The sequence below is a fragment of the Arachis ipaensis genome, chromosome B4 (assembly GCF_059453495.1).
Source record: "Arachis ipaensis isolate K30076 ecotype BB chromosome B4, ASM5945349v1, whole genome shotgun sequence".
NCBI lineage: Eukaryota > Viridiplantae > Streptophyta > Magnoliopsida > Fabales > Fabaceae > Arachis > Arachis ipaensis.
Window position 1 is genome coordinate 16,801,736 of NC_142439.1, and position 24,648 is coordinate 16,826,383.

Consider the following 24,648-nt stretch of genomic DNA (forward strand, 5'->3'; position numbering starts at 1 on the left):
AATTATAAAAAATATATATAATTTATATTAATTAAAAAATTATTAAAGTTGTGTTTAGTTTAGTGTTAAAAAGAAGAAAAGCATGGTTTGAATGCATTTAATACTTTTTTTTTTTTTTATGTTTGGATGCTTTTTCTTTTATTCTAAATGCCAAAATAATTTTTACGTTCTCAATGTTTGTTTACAAGAAGTTAAAAGTTATAGCTTCTGCATCTACAAAATTATGTTAAGATTGAATTTATTTATTTTTTCTTATCAATTTTATCTTTTATTTCTTTTCTTGTAGTATCTATAGTATTCAATTCTTTTAAATATATAATTATATTTTTTATAAAATTTTTATTTTTTTTTGTATAAAAAAATTTATTTTTTGTTTGACTCTACTAAAATTTGTAAGTGTAATTCTTGTATATTAATTTATTATTGTAATTTTGTTATAATATAAATTATTAATCTCACTAAAAAATAAAATAAATAAAAAAATAATTATAACTAATAATAAAATCATAAATAATCAAAATTTTAATTAAAAATAATATTAAATAAAAGAGTACTGATAATACTAAAAAAGTTATGAATAATATAATTTAATAAAATATATTTTGATATATTATTTCTATATTATTTTTGTTTTTGATATAAAATATATTTTGTCAATTTTATATGTTATTTTAAATTTAATAATTAAATATTAATTTTTAGTATAAAATTAATTCATAAAATTTATTTAAATATTTAAATTAAATTAATAAAATAATATAAAATAATATTTAAATTTATATTTTTTAATAAATTTTTATTTAAAAATAATTTTGAATCATAAAATATAAATAATATTTATTTTATTATCATCTATTTTGATATAAAAATATCAAATATAAATTATGTTAATATTAATTTATTTTTAATTAAAATTAATTTTATAAAATTAATTTTATGTAAATTTTTATTTATAAATTTTAATTTAAATATATATTAAAATTATTAAAATATTGGTGTTTCTAAACATTTAAAATTTTTTCAATAATTATTATAGCTGTGAATGTCAGAGAATACTCACGTATCAATAAGAGAGACTTTGAGTGGAGTTATATTTGACTTAATCATGAATGAATGAATCTTCACTAGAAGATGATCAAATGAGATTTCATTGGCTATTGAATAATTGCTCATGATGATGAACTCCCATTGGCACTGACACTGTCACATAGTCCCTAAAAAGGGAACAGTAGTACATACATTATACATACGACAAATTCCACAACGACGTACATTTGCACCACCGTTCTGAAACAATTCATTACCATCATCATCTTTTTACCAATTTGTGAAATAGACTACACTAACACTTTCTTTTTCAAGGAATATCAAAGTAACAGCTTGACTAAACATGCTTTGCTATATATATCTGATGGGATAGGAGAGGGATGAGAAGGATGAACCACTCAAAGAGGTACAACTCTTTGTGAAAAAAAATAATAAAAATATTAACTTGACAGAAAAAATTAGTGATTAAATTATATATTATACATATGGAAGGTTATTAGGTATATCGAAAATATCGGTGTTCTAGTTGTTTTTATCATTGATTTGAATTATAAAAAATATATATAATATATATTAATTAAAATCAACAGTTAAAATAACTGGAACACCGATATTTCTAGGTATACTTGATAACTTTCTTATACATTTATATAAATTTATTTTTAATATATATTTTATATTTTGATATATTATATATAAAATAATTGATTTAATAATTATTTTTTATATGTACATAGTATAATTAAATTAGTTATGTAATGTACACTTTTTAATTTTGATACTAGATTTATAGTAGTATTTTTTAATAATGTATAAAATTTTGTGTGTTTTTTTCAGACAAAAATTACAAATTTGACCCTTTTATTTGTAAAGTTTAATTCTTTAAAAACTTTTAAAACACAAAATTGATCCTCCAATTTATGAACTTTTACAAAATCGATTCTCTAATTTGTGAAGTTTAATTTTTTTCAATTTTTAAAACATAAAACCAACCCTCCGATCAATTTGTGTTTTGGAATTAAAAAAAAACGAACTCTATATTAATTAAAAACCCACAAGTTCTCCATAAATACTAACAACACATCCAGAAAATTTGTATCTAAAAAATGAGTCCTACAATATACTAAAAGTTAGTAATTAAATCAGCTGTTCATATAAAATTAAAATTAAAATTGAAATACGAAATATATATTAAAAATAAATTAAATAAATTATATATTTATATATAAATATAAAATATTTGAATATTAATTGTTAATATATACATAATATATTTGTGAGTAAATAAATAATATAAAAAGAGCATAATAATTTTCATAACTATTAATTAATCATTTACATCACATAGATACATCATATATACTATACTAATTAATCATAGTTAGGAGAATTCTAGAAATTAGGGTTAGATGGTTGAGGCAGAAAATTGGATGTGAGAACATCACACATTAGCTTGAAATAGAAGGGTTTCATTTTTGTAAAGCTTTTTTCAATCATATACCGATCTTTGTATCGGTCAAAGAAACTAAAGCACACCAATTAGTTAAAATATTAGTATTCAAGAAATGTTTTAAAGTTGAAAAATATTAGTTAAAATTATTTTTAAATAAATAATTATTATAAAAAATATGATATTAAATTATATATACAAAAAATTTTATCAAACATGTTGTTTTTTAAGTATGTTTAGTTTTTTAACATTAGTTTTAGTATTTTTTTATATAATATTTTTCTAATACTCTTGGTATGTTTTTAGTAGGCTATAAGCCTATAATTTTTTATTATTGACTTATTGTTATATTTATACTTAATTTTTTATTTAATTTGTTTTATCTAATAGAATAATAGTTCATATTATAAAAAAACAACAATAATAAATATAATAACACAAAATCTATAATTATAAAATTGTAGAATACCAACTAAGAAAAAAATAGTAAATAATAGAAAGAACTCACAAAAATAAAAATAATAAAAGTTTCATAAATAAAATAATAACATGTATGAAAAGTTGAATTGATACAAAGAAAATAAAATTTTTCAATTAATAGTTTAGTCTTAGTAAGTGAACTCAAAAGCTAAACTTTTTGTTTGCTTGATATAAATGTGAGTTAGAGTACACAATAATAAAAAAGAAAAAAAAAGTCAAATAAAAAATTAAAGTGTTCAAAAATTATAACTTATTTTCTCTGTTTCAAAACGTCAAACTATATATTCTAAATCTACATAAATACGTACAAATAATTTTTTATACGTGAAATATGAATAAATATACATAAATATATATTACAATTAATTCTAAAGAAATTAAAATAATTTTGATTTATTTATAAGTTGAAAATAATGTGTTTTGAAAATATAGATATAATTAGAAAGCGTATTAATGATAATTTGTTGAGCTTACATCTTTAGTGATGGAATTCAATACTTTAGAAAGCATAGTATTAATGATAACTACGTTGTTGTTTTGTTTATTATCTCATTTGACTTTGAACTGCAAAAATATTAGCTCTAGTAGGAATAAAAGAAAGTTTAGATTTATATTTAACCATCCCGATAACAGATACCAATATAATAACAATGCCGTTCCTTAAAAATAAAAATATCTTATGCTTAGTAAAAATGAACCATAACTCAAATGTTTCCGCAAATATTATTTATATTTTCTATAATATCAATCAAATTGATTGATTATTTATGAAAACTCAATAAACTTTTGAGAACTTTGATGTTTAATATTAACTAGATTTAAGTATTATAATTTTTCATGTTGAATTTTTAAATAATCATTAAAATTGATTTTAGAGTAGAGATTACAAAGAAATCAAAATTTAATTTTGACTTGTCTACAAGTTAAAAATAATAATATAAATTGATAAATATAGATATTACTAAAGTGTATTAGTTATAAAGTTTAAACACATTTAAAATAAAAAAATTACTTAATCAAGTATTTTAATTCTATTATTATTAACTTACAACTTATAAATTATGCAAATTGATAGTATCACAAATTGTTATATTTATAATGTAATTACACTGTTTATGAATTAGTATAAATAGATTGATAAAATTGTGAAAGAATAAGAAAAGAAAAGAATGCGAACTTTTATTGATTGTTGATTGATTGAATTGTACTGAAGTGTGTTGTAAACTATGAGGGTAAAACTAAATATATATAGAGCATTGTCCTATGAAAGATAAAAGTAAAGATAAGATAAGAAGAGAAGATAACATAAAGATAAGATAAGATAAATTAATAAAGACGGAAATTAGAACTGAATTTATGTATTCTGTTGGGCTGAATTTGTGGGCCACAAGACTTCTTTATTGTTGTCATGGGCTAATATAGAAGAGTAGTTTAATATGCCCCCGCAAGCTGGTGGATGGAAGATGTCAATAATCCACAGCTTGGATAAGTTCCAATGAAATTGTTGAGGAAGACGCCTCTGATGTAGTGACGCGGAGGAAGATGCGTGCGGCGGAGCTTGAGCTGCAAAAATATAAAAGGAGATGCTGTACTTGAGCAGCGAATCTTCAAAAATGCACGCAGCGGAGCTTGAGCTGCCGGCGGCAAAAATATAAAAGGAGATGCTGTACTTGAGCAGCGATCTTCAAAAATGCACGCAGCGGAGCTTGAGCTGCCGGCGGCAAAAATATAAAAGGAGATGCTGTACTTGAGCAGCGATCTTCAAAAATGCACGCAGCGGAGCCTGAGCTGCCGGCGGCAAAAATATAAAAGGAGATGCTGTACTTGAGCAGCGATCTTCAAAAAATGCGCGCAGCGGAGCTTGAGCTGCCGGCGGCATAAATATAAAAGGAGATGCTGTACTTGAGCAGCAATCTTCAAAAAATGCGTACGTATGACGCAATAACTTCAAATGGCGCATAGAGCGCGATAAAAAAAAAGAGGGCGCGTGGAGCGCAATAAGAGTGCAGATGAAACTGCTAAAACATATGCAGATTTAAACTGCTGAAACAAATGCAGATATGACTGCTGAAACAGAATGCAGACGAAATTGTTGGAAGAAAGGAGGCGCAGACGGAATTGCTGATAAAGAACCGGGGTAACCAAAACTGGGGTAGGATTTTCACTTGGATGCCTTTAACAAAGATTGGTTGGATCTTGAACTGAATTGGAAGATTGATTATTCATTGTGAGAGGAGGTTGAAAAAGATGTAGGGTGATTTCTCACCGAAAGATGATAGCTTATGTATCCTCTTTAAGGAGGATACCAAGGCTCTGATACCATGATAAAATTGTGAAAGAATAAGAAAAGAAAAGAATGCGAACTTTTATTGATTGTTGATTGATTGAATTGTACTGAAGTGTGTTGTAAACTATGAGGGTAAAACTAAATATATATAGAGCATTGTCCTATGAAAGATAAAAGTAAAGATAAGATAAGAAGAGAAGATAACATAAAGATAAGATAAGATAAATTAATAAAGACGGAAATTAGAACTGAATTTATGTATTCTGTTGGGCTGAATTTGTGGGCCACAAGACTTCTTTATTGTTGTCATGGGCTAATATAGAAGAGTAGTTTAATATAGATAGTTTAATTAATTTAGTTTCTTATTATGGAAGTTAAATAACATAGCATATGTTAGAGAAAAAAGTGTAAAATTTTTTTATTTATTAATTTATTAGTCACTCTTTTGGCTGCAGAAACTTTTATATACTTTTTATATCTTTTCCTTGTAATTTTAGATTACGCATTTACACTATTCAATTAAAATTTAGTTTTAAGTGGAGTATTACAAATTATTATATTATATTTTTGTATCAAGAATTTAATTTAGATAAAATAATAATAATTATTTATTTATAATTTTATAAAAATTAATTAAAATAAAATAATGATCTAATTTTTTAATTTTATTATATTATATTCTTTTAATAAAATATTTAATATTTTTTGTATTAATTTTATAAATTTTGTGGTTTCACTCACACCTACATTTTCTAACATTAATTTTTTATAGATATTTTTTAATATTAATTTTATCAATTATTTTTTCATAAATAGTTTTTATGAATTAATTATAATCCAATTCAGTTTTCATTTATTTTCTCTTTCTTCGTTTTTAGATAAATAGAAAAATAAAGTGCATATTAAATTTATTATACATTTATAATTAAGAATAATTTGTGATAAAAAAAATCATGATGTTCCATTTATTTCGATGGAGCAATCATTATAAATCATCAGAATACATTCATCCTTATCCTAAATGGATCTTCAAATATATAGTGTGGTTCTTAGAATTAACTAAAAAAGAAAGCACTATTGAAATAAGGGCTGCCTTGGATTGGTATCAATCACGGTTTTGCCATAACCCTCAGCACAAACTTTGCATCATGTCGGTAAAGCTACGTTTCAAGATTCTATCAATCCATCTTTCAATTTCATTATCATATATATAAAATATAGTTCTATTAAACGGTACTATCAATGAGTACTCCACGACATCAAATTAATAATATGGGATGGTCAAATTGTCTTCTAATTTTGACGAATCCTACTAGATCATTCTTACTTTATTTTTTTTTTATTTATTTAATTGCATATATAGTAATAAATTAAAAGAAAAAAATAAAAATGATTTCTCATACTATTAGCATGAAAATTTGGAAAATTACAAAATATATACTTACAAGTTTATGTCAAATTAATAATATTATATAAAAAAATTATAATTTTGACTTGCCTAAATAATTTTCAAAGTCTTTTATTTAAAATCTTTTAAATATATATATATATATATATATTCTTTAAATATGATCATTTATGCATACAATTAAAATTAAGAGATGATATTTAAATGACCATTGTTATATTTGTTCTATTCTAATTTCATTGAAGATGATTTGAACTTAAAAGACTCTCCTATTTACCATTCAAATCAATTACCACTGATTCAATCCTAACAATTTTATAAGTTACATATATAGTTTAATTTTCAATGACATCATGATAAGGAAGAAAGAATTTGGCATGCAATCATAATAATCATGATGTTCGATATATAAAGAATCATAAGTCCTAAGAACACATATTTTATCCTTTTAAAAAACATATTTGAAGAAGAATAACTATGAATAATTAGTAATTCGGATTTCTCTCTAAATTTCTTTTGATATTACTGACAACCAACTTTCTATATGTAATTTAACCGGATTCTATTCTTCAAGTAATTATCTAAATATTGGCTAAGGTTTTATTTTCTTAATGAGTTATTATGGGTTTTTATTGGTAGAGATTATTATTCAAACTATATTGGTGTAATTTATTTTTTTATACGATGTATTATACCAATATTTTGATTATATGTGTGTAAATTGTGTAAAGATGAGAATGATAAGGAGTAAACAAATAATATAAAAAGGTTAAGGAATTATTTTTACAATAAAACTTGTTCTTTAAAAGTTTCAATCAAAACATTTTAATATTTTGATGTTATGTCATAAAAATTATTTCTCTAAAAATTTAAACTAATAAAAAGAGATATATAAATAGTTATATTTTTAATCATTATTTTATTGAAAAATCATTTTTCATTAGATTGGAGTACTTGAGATTATTTTAGTCATTATTTAAAATCATTCAAAATCATCTCAAAGTTCTTTATAATTTTGAAATGAGAAGAAATTCTGAATTTATATATTTTTTGTAGAAGTCTTATTCATGTTTTGTAAAATAGACTTTTATCTTATTTATTATTCTAAAATAAAAACATAGAAAATAGATAAGAAGAGATTTTCTGTTTTCTTAATTCCTCTTTTTCTAAACATTCTTAGATTTTCTTAGTTGTAATCTATTTTGTTGAAAAAACTCATTTTTGCTATTATTATTAACTCATAATTTTACAAGAGTATAAATAACTAATTCTATATGCAGATAAGTAGTTCACTTAATAGTTAAATTTAAAAAAAAAAAAACTAGTTTTAAAATTTCAAAAACCTAAGTATGTGATTAAAAATTGCACTATTATTCAGTGCATAGAGCTGAGATACGGCGACCAAATCGTGATGTCTGCGAAAACATCACTGTCTGTGAAACATTACTGCCTTCCCTCTCTAAGTCGTATCATTGCACCGCCAAGCCTCTCCTTTCTTATATATTCTTCTGGTCACAACGCGACATCCTCTCTTCCAACCCTTTTTGTCGAGACGCAGTCCCATCATGAATTCGCTGCATGAAAATCCTCTTGCCGCGACACCATTTAGTGTCTCCTTCACCCTGCGCAACCATCGTGCCACGCCAAATCTGCATAGCAGCGCTTCCCCGTCCATCACTGTCTGCGTGCATGAGTTGTCAACTGACAGAAGCAGTCTGTCCTCCACTGTCAATGGCACAGAGTTCACACACGACGTACTTCTTCTAGTAGGTTTTAATGCTTTTTTTAGTAGTTTTCAATGTTTCTTTTATTTTTTAGGTTTCAAGTGTCATTTTATTTTATATGTTTTGAATTTTTTCGTATGTTTTAAGTGTTATTTCTTTTTAGATTATAGATGATTTTTTAAATTATTTTAGATTTTTTAGTTTTTTTATGTTCTTTGAATTAAAGGTTAATTTTCATTTAATTTTAATGTTAATTTTTATTTAATTTTAAATATTTTTTAAATTTTAAATGTCTCTCGTTATAATTTAAATTTATCTTTCTTTAAAAGAGAAAATTTAAAAAAAAAACTACATAGAAGGTGGTTGACGATTCTAATCGACAGAGGAAGGTGGCGACGCCGCATAGCAGGCAATTTTAAACTGTAGTGCGTGGATTTAAGTTTTTTTTGGACTTCTTTGCGGTGCATATATTATCCAAAATTTGTCTTTTCTTTTTAAATTTCTTGTTCATTCTCTTAATCTTTCCAAGTCCAGTAGCTCAGAACATAAAATCAAACCGGCTCAAATCACACAATCCAGAAGCTATATATATGATCAGCACCATAAATCAGAACCACACCAAACCAAACCAGGACTCCTATCTTATAATTGCTTCACTGGCTACCAGTCCAGTACTTGAAACTTTGACATCTTAACATCCTTGTTTCTTTTGGAAAGTACAATTGTTATGATTCTTGAACCTCCTACTTATATTCTTCTAATCTACTATAGATAGATGCATAAAATTAAGACATGTATGTGCATGTAACTCTTCACTTCATCAATAATCATACATATGAACATATGAACATATCATCATAAAAAGAATCATGAAAAATGATGCACAAAATTAAATAAATAACCACTATATATATCTTACATATGCAATTACATTACACATAAGCACTTTCTCATTGGCAGCATAGCATATTACTCATCCTGCTACTACCAGAGGTAGTTTTATTCAGATACAACTTGTTATTAATTAGTTAAACAATAATAGAAGCTTATTAATTCTAGCCAAAAAGCATAATAAGCTAAGCCCAAACGTAGGTGCACTATGAAATCTCCAAAACTTAGCTTTTTTTGAATTGGTTCTTTCACTTGAAAGGGCACCATGAAAGTGACCCTACAATTTGAAATATAATAATTTAGGCTTCAATTTGTTGCCAGACCTAGCTAGAAGCACAAAAACAAACACACATATGGAGAGAAATCATACCATTATGATTATTATCATTGTTATTTTATTTAATCCTCAACTGGTTTTAATTTACCAAGTACTCCAAAGAGTACTATATAGATCCGAATAGCACTCGGCGAAGTCTTCAGAGGAGAAGGACTCCACCATTCTTGGGGGACTCATAAGCATTCCCCTGGCCATGTCTTCGATCAAGCTCGGCATATTCCATACCTCCTCTTCATCGAAATATTCCCCCAGAATCTCTGAAGGGTTTTCCGGTGGTGTTGGCAGTGGAGGTGGCGGTGGTGGTGTAACAAGCCTTGCCTCGGCTGCAGCGGCCGCGGCAGCGCGAATATCAGGGGCAGATAAGGAGGCAGGAATAGGGTAAGCGAGCATGAAATTGGGGAAGTTGAGATACGCATTAGGACCTCTTAATGCAAGAGCCGCTACATCGTAAGCGGTGGCAGCCATCTCCGGCGTTGGGTAGGTCCCAAGCCATATGCGGTTTGACTTCCGCGGCTCTCTTATCTCTGACACCCACTTTCCGCTCCGACACCGCGTACCTCGGTATTTTCCGGTGCCAGAGTGAGGAGAGGATGTTGAGTTAGGAGCTGCGGTGGCGGCAGCAGTGTTGGCTGGTGCCGCCAACGAGTATGATGAGGAGAACAATAAGGAAGAATAATCATATCCATGATGATAATCATATTGGACTTGTAATGGAGGGCAAAGTGGTGCAGGGTTGTTATTCCTATTATTGTTCTTCATGTTTAACATAATATTTATTGAGATAGTGTGGGAACTTGGGATTAAGGTTTTATTAATTTCTCTATCTACTAAGCTAGTTGCTAATGTGTGAGCGAGATGGAGAGATAAAAAACTAAAATGGTTTGGGGATGGGGTGGAAGGAAGGGGCTGGGTTTATATGCCAACGAAAAGGGAGCAAATCATATTACAGTGACATCACTTTACTTATTATTAATTAATTAATATTTAATAGTAGTTTATTTAGCTAATCAATTATTTGCTCATATGACAGTGACATCACTTTACTTTGATATAATATATTTAAGCAAAAACCATCTCAAAACCCCAACATTACCGGATCTTTTTGGATTCCAACAGTAGAAGAGGAGCATGGCTAAGTTGAGAGGCTATATCGATCAGATCATAATGTGGTTGCTGCATTATTGATCTCTTCTGGAAGAACCAGGCAAGCCCTCATTCATTCTCTCAACTCATATACAAAAGAACTCTGGTGTAAAAAATATTAAAAAATATATAAATATCATTTTTCATATAAAATATTTAATATGAATGTTTATTTATAGAAAAGTTAGTCAATAATAAACAAGATTCGGATGACCCTACGGAATGAATTAGAAATTTGATGAAGATTCAATCTATGAAATAGATTAAAATAATGAATTTTATATATTAAATATTATCCTTTATTTTGATCAATTTTAATTGGATAATTGAAAAATTCATTACTAATTTAGTAAATTTTGATGAATTTAGATCTTTGAAGTTTGAAGTAAAAAAATTGATGAAGTAATAAAATAAAAAATTTATAATTTTTATTATATGTTAGTCTCGTTATTTTAATTTAATTATTTTTATTTTATTATTTTATTAACTTTTTCACTTTAAAAGAATTTGATGCATCTTGTTTGGATTTTCAAAAATATAATTGAAAGAATTAAATTGAACCGACCGATTCAATTAAATTAATCAGAAGTCATTAGATTATTTTGGTTTAAATAAAAAAATGATTGATAACAAATTAGTTAAAAAATTCTAAAAACTGATAGTATTTTTGTGGTTAATTAAGTTTTTTGGTGACTCGTGGTTAATTAATTTAAAATAATAAAATATAAAAATTATTTAAAAAATATGTATATCATTTTATAAATATTTACACACCAAAATTAATTACTAAAATTAATAAATATGTATTTATATATATAATTTAATTTATTTATAATATAAATTTTATATTTAAATATATATTCTATCTTTAATAATTAATTTTAATATATATCTTACATGATTAATTATTTTATTATCAAATAAACCATTAAATTTTTAACTCTATTAATTGAATGACCAATTTAGTTTTGAGAACATGCTCTGAAGTAAGATAATAAGCACAGTTTTTGGGTTGTCGTCATTATTTATAATGTTTTATCTGTTTTAATCTTAATGATTATTATAGTGTTAAAATATTATCTAAGTTACTAAAAAAATTTAAAATTAATATTTAATTTTAAAAATTTTAAAATAAATAATTTTTGAATATTTAAAATTTATTATAAAAATAAATTAAATACCAAATTATAAACACAATAAAATTTACTTTTAGTTTTATACTTATATTTGAAAATTATTTGAATTATATCTGTAGACACTGATGCTGATATATGATATATCTATCACACGTCATCTTAGTATTGCTACCTTGATCATCTACATTAACAATTTATACACGTCAATTTGCAAGAATATAATTGAAATAAAAAAATATCGATAAATCCAAAACAACTCACAGCTCACAAGACTGTGAGGTCCGGGTTGCTGTGAAGGGAAAGGACTCAAAGGAGTAATGATTGTTGAATACCTTCGTATAACTGTAGCTGTGTAGCATGCCCATTTTTAAAATATCTTATCATAAATTCACTACACTATTTGAATTATTTTTTTTCCGGCTGTCTATACTATTTTGAATTATTTATGCACATAGAATGAAATTTTCTAAACCAATCTTCTACAGGTTCCACATTTGTCTAATTCGATAAATATATTTTTGAAAAATTTGAAATGAATTTATAAATAGTTTTAGAAAAAATATCAAACAAATTCTTAAAAAAATTATTTTGCTAATTTTTTTATAAGTTTCTAAACAAAAAACTAAATAAGTCCCTAAATAATTGCAACGTTGGACTTAAAAATTCTTGATAGAAGATGTCATAAAGACAAAATGGATCCAAAGTTTTCATTATGAACCTACCAGTGTTGCAAGTTGCAACCTTTTTAAAGACTTTGTATTTTATCTTTTTCTAAGACTTATAAGCTTATCACAGAATTTTTAAAGAAATTTACTTTTTTTTATTGTCTTATTAGATGCTTTAAAAAATTGCTAAAAAATGTCATTATGACACAAATTAAAAAAAAAACTATAAAAAGGACTTTAAAAAATAGAAAATAAATATTAATTATTTTTATCTCTTTAATTATTGAAAAAGAAAACAATATTTATTTTCCTCTTTTAATATCTTGACCAATGCCTGCAATTGAGGCGCTCTTTAATAGTTTACATTTTAATAACTCTTACAAATACTTTTAAAATATTCAATAATAGACCTTAAAAATATGTGAATATGAATAATTTTTAAAGTAAATGAATAAGAATATGATCTATTATAATTTTTAAATTTTAGTTTTACAATTAAATTTCGAATACTTAATATAACATAGTGCTTCATTTGTTAATAATATGCTATTCTTAATTATATAAATTAAAGTATATGGATAGGAATTATATTTGATATATACTATTCTTGTAGGAAAATAATAAATTGAAATCTAATACTTTACTTAAATAGTAAAGATAATTTTGGGACTATAACTTAATATATTAACAAAGTTTAATTTATAAATTAGGGTGAAAACTTTGTTTATATTGTTTTATTGTATTAATATATGAAAATTAAACTATAGAAATGTTACCATAATTACCAAAAAACCTATTATTGCAACAAAACTTCATATATCTTTATTAAATAGCTAGTCAAGATTTTTAGAGAAAGAATTTACAAACTTTTTCGTTCAATGAATATTGCAAACTCAAAATTTGATGATATTGGATAATGAGTAAATAATAATTTCTCATCATGAATGATTTGAATGTTAATAAAATTAACCATGAAAAAATCAAAAATAATATAAGATAAGTTTCGTTAAAAAAAATATTAATTATTAAATTTTTATTGATAATTTCATAAATTATTTCTCTTTTTTTCTTTTTTTTTTTCATCTTCATTCTATAACCACCATCACTTCTGTTGTAAAATCTACTATTTCATTAGATCTACTCATTTATTCTCACCTCTCTTAAATAACTGCATCTTGTTACAACTATTACAAATTTAAATTATAACAATAATTTCATATCTGTAATTGAAGCTTCAGGAACTAACCCACTACCCTGACTTCACCGTCACGTCCCTCACACTCTTGTACCTTAACCTTATTGCTTCTTTCACACTCAGCTCGAAATTTGCAATTAGCGTGACCGCCACAAACCGTAACAAACACATCTTATCATTATAAGAAAAAGCAGTATTTGTAACAAAAAAAATTGTTATAAAAAATATAAATTTTGAAACTAAATGTATTTGTAACAAAAAAAGGGCTGTTGCAGTATGTTTCGTTACAAAAAGTTTTTATAACAAAAAATAAAACTGTTACAATACAAAGTAATATTTTGTAACAATTTTTTTAATAAAAAAACTAAAATTTGTTACAAAAGTGATAACAATATTTGACTTTTAAAATATTTTTCATAACAATTTAAATTTTTGTGTCATGGTTACAAAATACTACCTATTTTTATAACATTTTTTATTCTTAGTTACAAAAATAGAAAATTTATTTTAAAATATTTAATTAAATAATTAATATATCAATTAATTTTCTAAACACGTTAACTTAATATTTATATAATATATAATCATATAGATAATTAGAATATCTTACATGTCATTAAAATTCTTTTACAATAAAATAACTTCTACAAATTCAACAAAACATAACTTTTTCCTAACATAAAATTGTATTGTATCGAATTTATAATTCTTGACTCTTCTAGCATATTTCAGTCAATATAAAGTCTAGCATGTTGGCATCAATTTTGTACCCCTGCAAATATGAACAATGAAAACCAAAATTAAAAAACAACGCAACTAGAAAATTGATTAATACAGACAGATTTACAGACAGATTTAGACTTTATTACAGATGGATTTTTGGTTACCGACGGATTTTGTCCCTCTGTAAAAGCTCCGTCGGAAATTATTTACCGACGGATTTTTTTTCCGTTGAAAAATTACAGACGGATTTTTACCAGTTACCGACGGATTTTCCCTCTGTAAATTCTCTATCCATTTCCCTGAGACGACGAACTTTTCGACGGATTTTTCGTCTGTAATTACAGACGGATTTTCAGACGAATTTTTTGTCTGTAATTACAGACGGATTTCTCGACGAATTTTCCGTCTATAATTACAGACGGATTTTCAGACGGATTTTTTGCCTGTAATTACAGACGGATTTTCTGACAGATTTTTCGTCTGTAATTTGAACTTTGGAAAATCATCTCACACTCTGATTACAGACAAAAAATCCATCTGTAAATCCGTCAGTAAGATAAAATAGAATTTTTTTTATTTTTCTAATTACAAAATAAACTTGTTTTCATACAAAATAAATATAAATTTAATACAAATTTTTATCTAATTGTATTCGAATATTTATAATATTTCAAAAAATAAACAAATTCATCGTATTATCAAACTAAAAGAAAAGTACTATAAACAAGCAACTCAATATAATTCAAAACATAAACAAAATGTATTGATCATCAACTATAATTCCTAGTATATCATCAACTCTATATTCTTTCTTTTTCTGCCACTCACACAGACCCAGTCATCCATTTTCGACACTTCTATGCCTTCTAAGAATAGTGAATATTTTTGTAAAAGTTTTGGACCTGCATAAGGAACAAAGGAGATGAATTTAGGAGGAGAATATGATTCGAAGCAGTTCCACCAACAAGAATATGCATTTGGTAGCAAAGAGATAGCTGCATTTCGAATAAAGAAAATCGATAATGAGAATTAATTGAACATTTAAACTACCTGTTCACTTAAGATTCCAGAGAGACCAATAATTGCTCCAGGCTTTGCAGAAAAGATAATTTGATCAGCAAGATTTAACATAGGATTTAAAAATATGTTTGCGATGACCACATCATATTTATCCTTGTGAGTGACTTTGTCTATCTCGAAAGCATTTTCTCCCTCGACAACTCTAGATGGCCAGTCATCCCTGCAGGATGAAGAAGTTTGGCTTGCAATCAAGTGCAGTTGCAGCTTGTCTGGTCTGATGTTATTCAGAGTAGCATTTTTAGATGCTGATGCAATTGCTTGTGAATCTATATCGACTCCAACAGCAAAGGCAGCACCAAACTGCAAAAGGTCTATTATTGGTGAATATGAAACTGCAGAAGGTCTAGAATTGCTTTTCTGAACTCTCATTTGATTAATTTCTCAACTGATTCTATTACATCAATAATATGCTCTTTCATACTAACTTAATAATTAAACCCTAAACCCTATATAAGGCCCAATAAGTACAGAACATGTCATATCAAAATGTCTCTGAAAATTCATATCTGACATATGTTCTGTCAATTAACTCTTGAAAGTTTTCACTAATTTGATAACCCAAGTATTTTCTAATCGGTGCTATGAAAAAAAAATTTCTTACATCGAAGCTACCACAAAAAATTAACCAAAAAAAGACAGTTAAAATATGTGAATATGATAGAGACGGTTATAATATTTAGCTTTCCACACAGAGATGTTCAAGGAAATAAAGTAAGAATGAAAATGAACTCTACTGTACAGCAAAGGCATTCTAGCTAACTGAAACCGGAGTAGGTATCCCAGTTCCAAATAGCCTTTTCATTTTACTTTAAGTTCTTAACATATGCAGATCATCAATAAAATACCTTTAGAGCTGCAATTGCTAGAATTCCAGTGCCAGTGCCATAGTCTAAGATGTATTCTCCTCCTTTTATACGGTCATGTAGGAGTAATAGACATAATTTGGTAGTCGGATGGTCTCCAATTCCAAAGGCTAGTCCAGGATTAAGAATTATATTCATTGCTTGAATATCCTGTGTAAGATTCAAGATTGCTCATTAGAATATACTAGTCTCACAGAATATTCAATTTAGGATGAACAAATAGTTCTCAGACAAAAATGATGTGGGGAAAACAAGAAGAAAAATGGTCAAAGTTAAAAATGGTATTCAAACAAGATGCAAAAAATTCAATACTTAAATAGATTTGCAATGTATAATTACCAACTATAGGAAGTTTAGCAACACATTATCTGTAATGAAAAGGGAAGATAAACTGTGACAAAAAAATAAGTGTGAGATATGCGTACAGGTGGAGTAATCCACTTGGGCACCACCCATAGGCCTTCAGTAACTTCAACTGGATGAAATGATTCCTGAAAGCATTGAAAAATTTGTAAGTTTATTTCCAGTAACATTCTCGCACTGACAGTTTTCCATAATATGAATAAGCGATCATTCCCCAAATAAGAATGCTAAGTAAAGAACGCAGTAAATTTAATAGCTATTAAACAGAAACCAAACAATTAGCAGTTAGTATTTAACAGCTAGAACACAGGACTAACTCAATTTCATAAAGAGCATCATTGCCTCATTGACTCGATTTCTAGTTCATAAAAGATGAACCTGTCTGATTTTCACTCATGCCCTTCCAAAATTGATTTGAACAGAAACACTAGAAGATACACCCAAAAATTTCAGCTACTCTGCCTTCGAGTGAAAGGCATACCAAGACATTTTTCTCATGAAAAACTTTGCCAAATATCATAGAGCAGAGACTAGATGGCTGAAGAAATGTGAATATAGCATAATAATGCAGAACTTCAATAGCAAGGAAGTTGCGTAGATATTAGATCAATCTTCTAAAGCAACACAAGAACAACTTCATGATATTGATCTAGAAAAGAAGCAAACTGACCTGAGCTCCTTTCATCCAGTCATCCTCCTCAATAATTTTAACTTCATATCTTGGCCTCTCTTTCAAACCAATAGAATCAGCAGCATGTGAAATGCTCATATTTATATCCTCACCTTCAAGAAGAGACTAAACCAACATAGTGTTTTCTTCCTTAGAAGAGACTAAATCAAAGGCAAACGCTAGCTTAATCCCAATTAGCTAATTACACGCTAAACACCTGCTTAACATTAAATAAAGAAACACCAAAACAATAGTAATTACTTCAGTTGCTTCTTCCTGAAATTAGAATGGGAAATTTGGGAATTCTTACATAGTTATGCTTATGTACAATATAAGTAGCTAAAAATCCCAAATTGCAAATGGACAACTCAAAGGAAGTCAATGAGTGAAATCAGATAAAGATCGTTAAAATTAGGGTTATATTGAAAAACTCAAGTGGTATTAAAGGGGAAGAAATTGAGATCAGCGTGAAAAGAACAAAAACATTTTTAAGGTTTCTGCATTACTAAAATTGATCAGATTAGAATTGCAGAGTACCTCTCGTTGGTTTTCACCCTCTGATATTGTCGGATTCCTGAAGAACCAAGAGAGAGAAAAAGAAGAAGCAAAGATCATATTCACATTCAGACCAAACCCACCGAAAAGATAAGAACGGAAAAGAGATAAAAGAAACAGTAGTGCCATCACTAGATAAAAGAAACAGTAGTGCCCACTTTGCTTAGGCATGGACCCTACATAATCAAATTTCAAGGGAAGTTGAGTAACTTAATTGAATAGAGAAGCTTCTATTCTAAATTCTAATCAATAACAATTCTGATAGTTTGATGGAATTGATGGTTCAAGGCCAAAAGAAAAAGGAAAGAACGAACTTACAGTCAATTTAATATGCTAAATTTGTAGTGGGTGAAAGTTGTCAAAAGTAGAAAGACTTAAGCTTATGCATAGTTCTATATGAGTTCTCTAGAAACGGTAGCATTAGTTTCATTGCCATTGATGCTGAGATAGTTTTCTTCATCCACTCCCTGCTCTAGAAAAGGCCTGCCTAAATATTGCATATCCATAAATTTATGTGTATGGGTGTAGGGGTGCGTAGATAAGAGAAATCATAGATTTATGGGACGGCCATAGTACCTTTTAGGTAGATTAGGAACGAGGACATAAAGAACTATGGGATCTAATGCTTTGCAGGTGTTTTGTTCCTGTAATTGAAAGATCCTCATCTGCGTAAGGATTGTTTCTAGTTTCTCCTGCATATCATGTCTCTCGGATGATGAGACACGTTTCGAACAGTAAACAACAAACATAATTGCTGATGTGGATATTGAACAATTAGAGCATTTTGCCACAGCTTCACAGTTTTTGAGAGCCAGTTCCAGTTCAGCACTAGCACCTCCACTGCAAAGATTCATTGTCGGAGGATCAATTCCCAACTGACCAGCCATATAGAGTATATTATCATGCAAGGTTGCCTAAAAGCAAAAGCATTCACCTTATAAAAGGACATTTCACCAGATAACATTTGAAATGTGAAAGTATATACCAAATACCATACATTAAATGATGAAGAAAAGTTCGAGGTAACCAAACGAACAGTCACTACAATTGTATCATTCAATCAGATAACTAAATACACTTTCTCATATTTTAATGAGAGCATCAATAATAATTCCCAAGACTTGAATCATGACACCCAAACATTATAGATATTTAGAAATGAAGTTCAAAAGGCAGATGATTATCTGGTTTCAACCAAGTAGAGACTATAGTCAATGAACCTTTGTGCAGTTGCTACAGTTGAAATATTAAGGATCCTCTAAATTATTTTTTAAATCACTCATCTCTGAGGACTCGCATTCTACAATTCTTCTCTATGGAAATGTGCTTCCGTGGTATAGTAACTTTGTCATCAAGATCCAAGAACTTATGGGTCCATACCAGTATATTGACAAAAAAAAGTCATTCTACATATAGTCTCACTGTCAACATTGCATAGAATAAACCACATGAAAATCATGACATGAGGTTGGATTTACCTGACTGTATGGCCCAATGCAACTAGGTGCCCAAGAGGAAATACTCTGTACATGCAAAACCTTTTTAGCTTTATTATTTGACACAAGAACTTCCATATATGCTTTGCTGAAATTCATCTCTACTAGAGGCATTTCAACTGTGCTACATGATGGGACACCAAATGGATACCTCTCCGGGGTTATAAATTTCACATATGTCTCATTTGCCTCTGAGAACTTACTCATGTCATCTATGTAAAGGTGAATATAGACAACAGTCTCCCATCCAAAGCCAAAGCCAGCTAATAGTGATTCAATTTTTGCCAAAACAGTCTTCAAATCTTCTCGCAAATCTGCTCTTGAAAAATAAGTACGGCTCCGTCAAGGAAAGAAACTATGCACAAATATAATGAGGCAATGAAATAATCTGAAAATAAACAGGAAAGTAATGAAGACCACGATTGCATGAATCTTGTAACGAGCAACTTAAGGAGAGTGTTCTCTTGTTATTCTATTGCTCATGTTTTAGACTTAAAGCCATATAATCATCTCAGCAACTGAAAAAAGAATGAACTAATTGAACAACAAAATCTACACAATCAGTATTTCAAACATGAAAATAAAAATCCAGAAAACTGAAAGTGATAAGTTCAGAAATTAACCAAATCTGAGGATAGATTCTCGATATTCTAGAACAGGAAATTCTATGAGTGGTAGCAGATCCAGAAGTGCGAGAAGGAAAACGACGGCAGCGCGCTGCAAAGTTTGAGGAGAGGTGATGAATCGGACGAGATGCAGAAAAGCTAGATGGAAAATGGCGAACAGGAGGAGAGGCTGGCGTCAGTGTAGCAGCGAATAGGAAGAGTGATAAAGGTGTGGAAGAGATTAGGGTTACCTGCACAGTTGAGACAAGATCGAAACAGAGCGATTTCTGCATATTAGGGTTCGATACGAAGCGACATGAGCAACACACGAAGAAGCATCGGGAGGGGATGTGACGGAGCTTCAGTGTGACAGAAGTTCAGTGCGACGGCGGTGCAAGGCAGAGAGGCGCCGCCGATGGAGCGTTTGGAAGAGAGGGGTGTGGAGGCGCGGATAGGTATCGTGTGAAATGAGGAGCCACGCTTAAAGCAAACCCCTTATTTCAACCTTTCCGACGGAAAATTTTAAATTACAGACAGAAAATCCGTCTGTAATAATTTAATAAAACGCAACGTTTTGTTTATTTAATTACAGACGAATTTTCCGTTTGTAACCATTTTTCACGGAAAAAAATTAATTTTTTCGACGGAATTATCGACGGATTCTCTTTTCCATCTGTAATTTATACTAATCCATTTTTTTTTGTTTTTCGACAAAAAATCCCTCTGAAATTCCGTCTGTATTTTCGTGGGATAAAATTCGTCGGAAATTTCCATCTGTAATAACAAGTTTTCTAGTAGTTAAAATTAAGTTAGAACTTACAAGTTAAAATTAAATTAGAACTTACAAGTTAAGAAATTAAGTTAGAAAATAATTAATCCGACATAATACTATTTTCATCAGAATAAAAATTAAGTTAGAACTTACAAGTTAAAATTAACTAATTCTTTAAGAATCTATTCTCAAAGTTTAAAACTAGCCAATCAATAATACAAATTATCAAGAATTGACAATTCAATATATAAGCTCGGACTAATTAATCATAATTTAATTCATTAAATTTATATAAGTATCAATTACTACAAGAAAAAGTAATATTTGTAACAAAAAAATTATTACAAAAAATCAGAATTTTGAAACAAAAGGATTTTGAAATAAAAAAAGGGGCCGTTGCAGTATGTCCCGTTACAAAAAATTTTTGTAACAAAAAAAGGAACTGTTATAATTCAAAGTAATATTTTGTAACAAATTTTTCTGATACAAAAAATAAAAAATCATTACAAAAGTGATAACAATATTTGACCTTTAAAATATTTTTTGTAACAATTTAAATTTTTGTGTCATAATATTTTGTTATAAAATACTACTTACTTTTGTAACATTTTTTATTCTTAGTTACAAAAATAAAAAGTTCATTTTAAAACATTTAATTAAACAATTGATATATCAATTAATTTTTTAGACATGCTAACTTAACATTTATATAATATATAATCATATAGATAATTAGAATATCTTACATGTCATTAAGATTCTTTTACAATAAAATAAGTTCTAGAAATTCAACTAAACACAACTTTTTCCTAACATAAAATTATATCATATCGGATTTATAATTCTTGACTCTTCTAGCATATTTCAGTCAAGTTGGCATCAATTTTGTACCCCTGCAAATATGAACAATGAAAATCAAAATTAAAAAAAACACATAACACTATCTTCATCAGAGTAAAAATTAAGTTAGAACTTACAAGTTAAAATTAACTAATTCTTTAAGAATCTATTCTTAAAGTTTAAAACTAGCCAATCAAAAATGTAAATTATCAAGAATTAACAATTCAATATATAAACTCGGGCTAATTAATCATAATTCAATTCATTAAATTTACATAAGTATCAATTGTCGAACAATCACTATCAATTGTTAATTCATTAAATCATAATTCAAATGAATGCAGCTTCACCAAGTAGGTTCTCCCTGTAAACAGGGTCTTGGCTCCACAACACCTCAAACAGTTGGGTTGAATCATCACAGGCTATGTTTGGCACTCAATTAACATGCATTAACAATAACTTAAAAAATAATAAATGCAGAAAGGCTTAGAAATATAACAGCTTCATCAATCACAATATTTTCAGAAGCAGAACTGGCATTTGAAGATGAATTATTATCCTCATAGCTAACCAGAAATACATCAAGCAGAAAACCCAAAATCAAATGTTTATTAAATCAGAACTCAACATTTGGATAAAAGATTGATTGCCATAGAAGTCATTACTTACAGTATTTATCAACTTTCTTTAGAATATCGACTACAACTGCATGCATGTCCTCCCTACTAGGTTCCTTCTTGGATTTCTTACTACCTTTTTCTTTTCCTAACAATGGCATTGGAATAGAATAATTTGAGATGGAAAATTTACAAATGGATACATACTTGTAAATTACAGAACCATGCTGTGTAACTTGATACGAATTCATATCAAGGGTGTGTTTATCAGGATGGTAAAAAATGGGGAGGCAAATTTCATGTGAGCTCTGTAATTGTCAGAATTTATCTCATCCATGAAAACTTATATCCCATTTTTTCCCCCAACCAAACACCTGAGAAGGGAAGTTTCCAGAAACAGTTTGACAAGACTACTTAATCAAAGTTAACAAGTTCTAAAACTATTTCGAGCAAACAATAGAATGCTAATAGAAATAGAGCAAGCACTACAGATAACATCATATGTAAATTGGGAAAAATACAATCAATTTACCTTGATCCTTCACTGAAGCTATTGATGGCTTCTCTATTTGTTTTTTTGCTTGCAGCCTTTCCCTTAGTATTTGACTTTTCACCAGAGGTTTTCTGCTTCTTGGATGCCAAAAGCACTATCCTGATGAATAAGCAAGTCACAACCCAAATCCTCCAGATATGCATGGAAGAGAAAAATAAACAAAATTGGTCTATTATGAACAAAAATAAAAATCCAAATGGAAAGCTAAGATTATCATTTGCTTTCATAATTGACAAAATGCAGAAACTTAACAAGAAAGCTAAGTATCTCCAATTATCTCAAAGAAAAATAAGTGCCAAAACTAGCAAAACAACTCAGCAGAAACTGCCAATAGTTAGAAAGCAACTTGGTTGAGCTACTGCATTCACAATTATACCAAGTTGAAACACAAAGCTATTAGCTCGTATGATGAAAAAGTTAAGATCTTATAAAACTCATTTTCAGGTGTTAACTACACAATGTGAATCTTACGAGACAAATAACATGCTATGTTATCATAGAGAATAGTCTTATATATGTTATCTTTGCATCCTTAACAATTGGTGCTTGCAGCCCATTAATGACTTCTTTTGCATCATATATCACTCTAGATGGGGTTGAGTAAAGGGCATGAACCCGGCCATCCTGAAGAAGCATTATCCAGAAGCACCATTAGTATCTCAAAAAATTCTAAACACACAAATGCTTAACAGAATAAGTTTTATTTAATTTAGATTCAGTCAAATTTAGCAGGCCAAGCTAGAAGATAGTACATAGCTAGAAATCAATACTTAAGTAAAGAAAGTGATGAATTAAGGAAATCGTTGACGATATTAACTTGATTAACATAGTGAATAAACTTATCCAATTAGCAAAACCAAGTATGTGCATATTGGTACTTGAAATATGTACTTTCATCCATCTAAACAAAACAAGACAAATTTGCATACCTCTATAAAGTAGGTTATGTTAGTGGCTTTAAGTTTTTTTGGTTATGACAACAGAGCTCCTAAGCAATCTTAGCTGCTCCTCAACTCCCTTGAACTTGCCCTTCCCTCCTATCCGAAGCTCCTGACGGAAATCAATGACAATAATATTTTCAAAAATTAAAGGAAATCAAAATCAGAGGGGAGAATGCCCTTAACGGCAGTGAATCCCGGCAAGGCAGCGCTTTTTTCCGGTGACAGGTGCTCAGTGATGCAACCTCTAACAGCGGCAACGACGGTGACTGTAACAGCCCAGACCACCTGCTAGGACGATATTGTCCGCTTTTTGGGAGTGAGTGAGTGGGTGAGTGAGTGTGGGAAGTGTTAGGATAAAATTAGAGTTATAATTTTTAATTTGAGAATTAGGGATTGTTTTTGGAGAAAATGTAAAATTAGAAATTTTTAGATAAATTGAAGTTTGGTAATTTTAATTAAATATAGAGTATTAAATATTTATGAAAATTATATAAGTTTTAATTAATTTTAAACTTAAAATTTTTTTGTTTTGATTTAATTATTTTTTATAAATAATTTTTTGAAAATAAAAGTATGAATAACTATAATAAATCACAAATAATTTATTTTTTATTTTTTAACAATCAGAGATTTTATAGGCTTAATAATAAGTGTTGGGTTATGGTGGATTTAGGATTTTAGTAGAAAGAAGGAAAAAACTAGAACTCTATATTTTGTTCTTAAGGAATTTTTTTAAAAAATTTTTTAAATATAAAAATATGTTAACTTTTAGAGTGGTAATGAAACAAAAAATAATATTGGTTATAA

At 28.1% G+C, this 24,648-nt stretch overlaps 1 protein-coding gene, 2 non-coding genes and 1 pseudogene across 6 annotated transcripts; all 4 read right to left on the minus strand.

Annotated features, from left to right (window-relative positions):
• Positions 1-9,285: 9,285 nt before the first annotated feature.
• Positions 9,286-10,586, minus strand: LOC107637627 (ethylene-responsive transcription factor ERF027 pseudogene; annotated as a pseudogene). Its single transcript, XR_015880943.1, has one exon. The product of XR_015880943.1 is annotated as an ethylene-responsive transcription factor ERF027 pseudogene (transcript).
• Positions 10,587-15,110: 4,524 nt separating this feature from the next.
• Positions 15,111-20,587, minus strand: LOC107639023 (uncharacterized). 3 transcript variants are annotated; one of them, XM_088485447.1, is made up of 10 exons: positions 20,370-20,587; positions 20,137-20,230; positions 19,496-19,827; positions 18,594-18,931; positions 18,000-18,036; positions 17,463-17,588; positions 16,855-16,920; positions 16,412-16,579; positions 15,537-15,866; positions 15,111-15,388 (listed from the first exon to the last, which is right to left on the minus strand). In XM_088485447.1, exons 1-10 carry the CDS (start codon positions 20,409-20,411, stop codon positions 15,353-15,355), a joined length of 1,569 nt encoding a protein of 522 aa, XP_088341573.1. In that variant the 5' UTR covers positions 20,412-20,587; the 3' UTR covers positions 15,111-15,352. The 3 variants fall into 3 exon arrangements, with proteins under 3 accessions (XP_088341573.1, XP_088341574.1, XP_088341575.1); XM_088485448.1 differs by having other exon boundaries at positions 20,137-20,277; XM_088485449.1 differs by having other exon boundaries at positions 19,496-20,031; positions 20,137-20,277; positions 20,370-20,574.
• Positions 20,588-22,042: 1,455 nt separating this feature from the next.
• On the minus strand, positions 22,043-22,153 carry LOC148566785 (small nucleolar RNA Z278). The gene has a single exon (XR_015882741.1). It is a non-coding gene; the product is annotated as a small nucleolar RNA Z278 (small nucleolar RNA).
• A 56-nt stretch (positions 22,154-22,209) lies between these two features.
• Positions 22,210-22,302, minus strand: LOC148566786 (small nucleolar RNA Z223). Its single transcript, XR_015882781.1, has one exon. It is a non-coding gene; the product is annotated as a small nucleolar RNA Z223 (small nucleolar RNA).
• Positions 22,303-24,648: the final 2,346 nt, after the last annotated feature.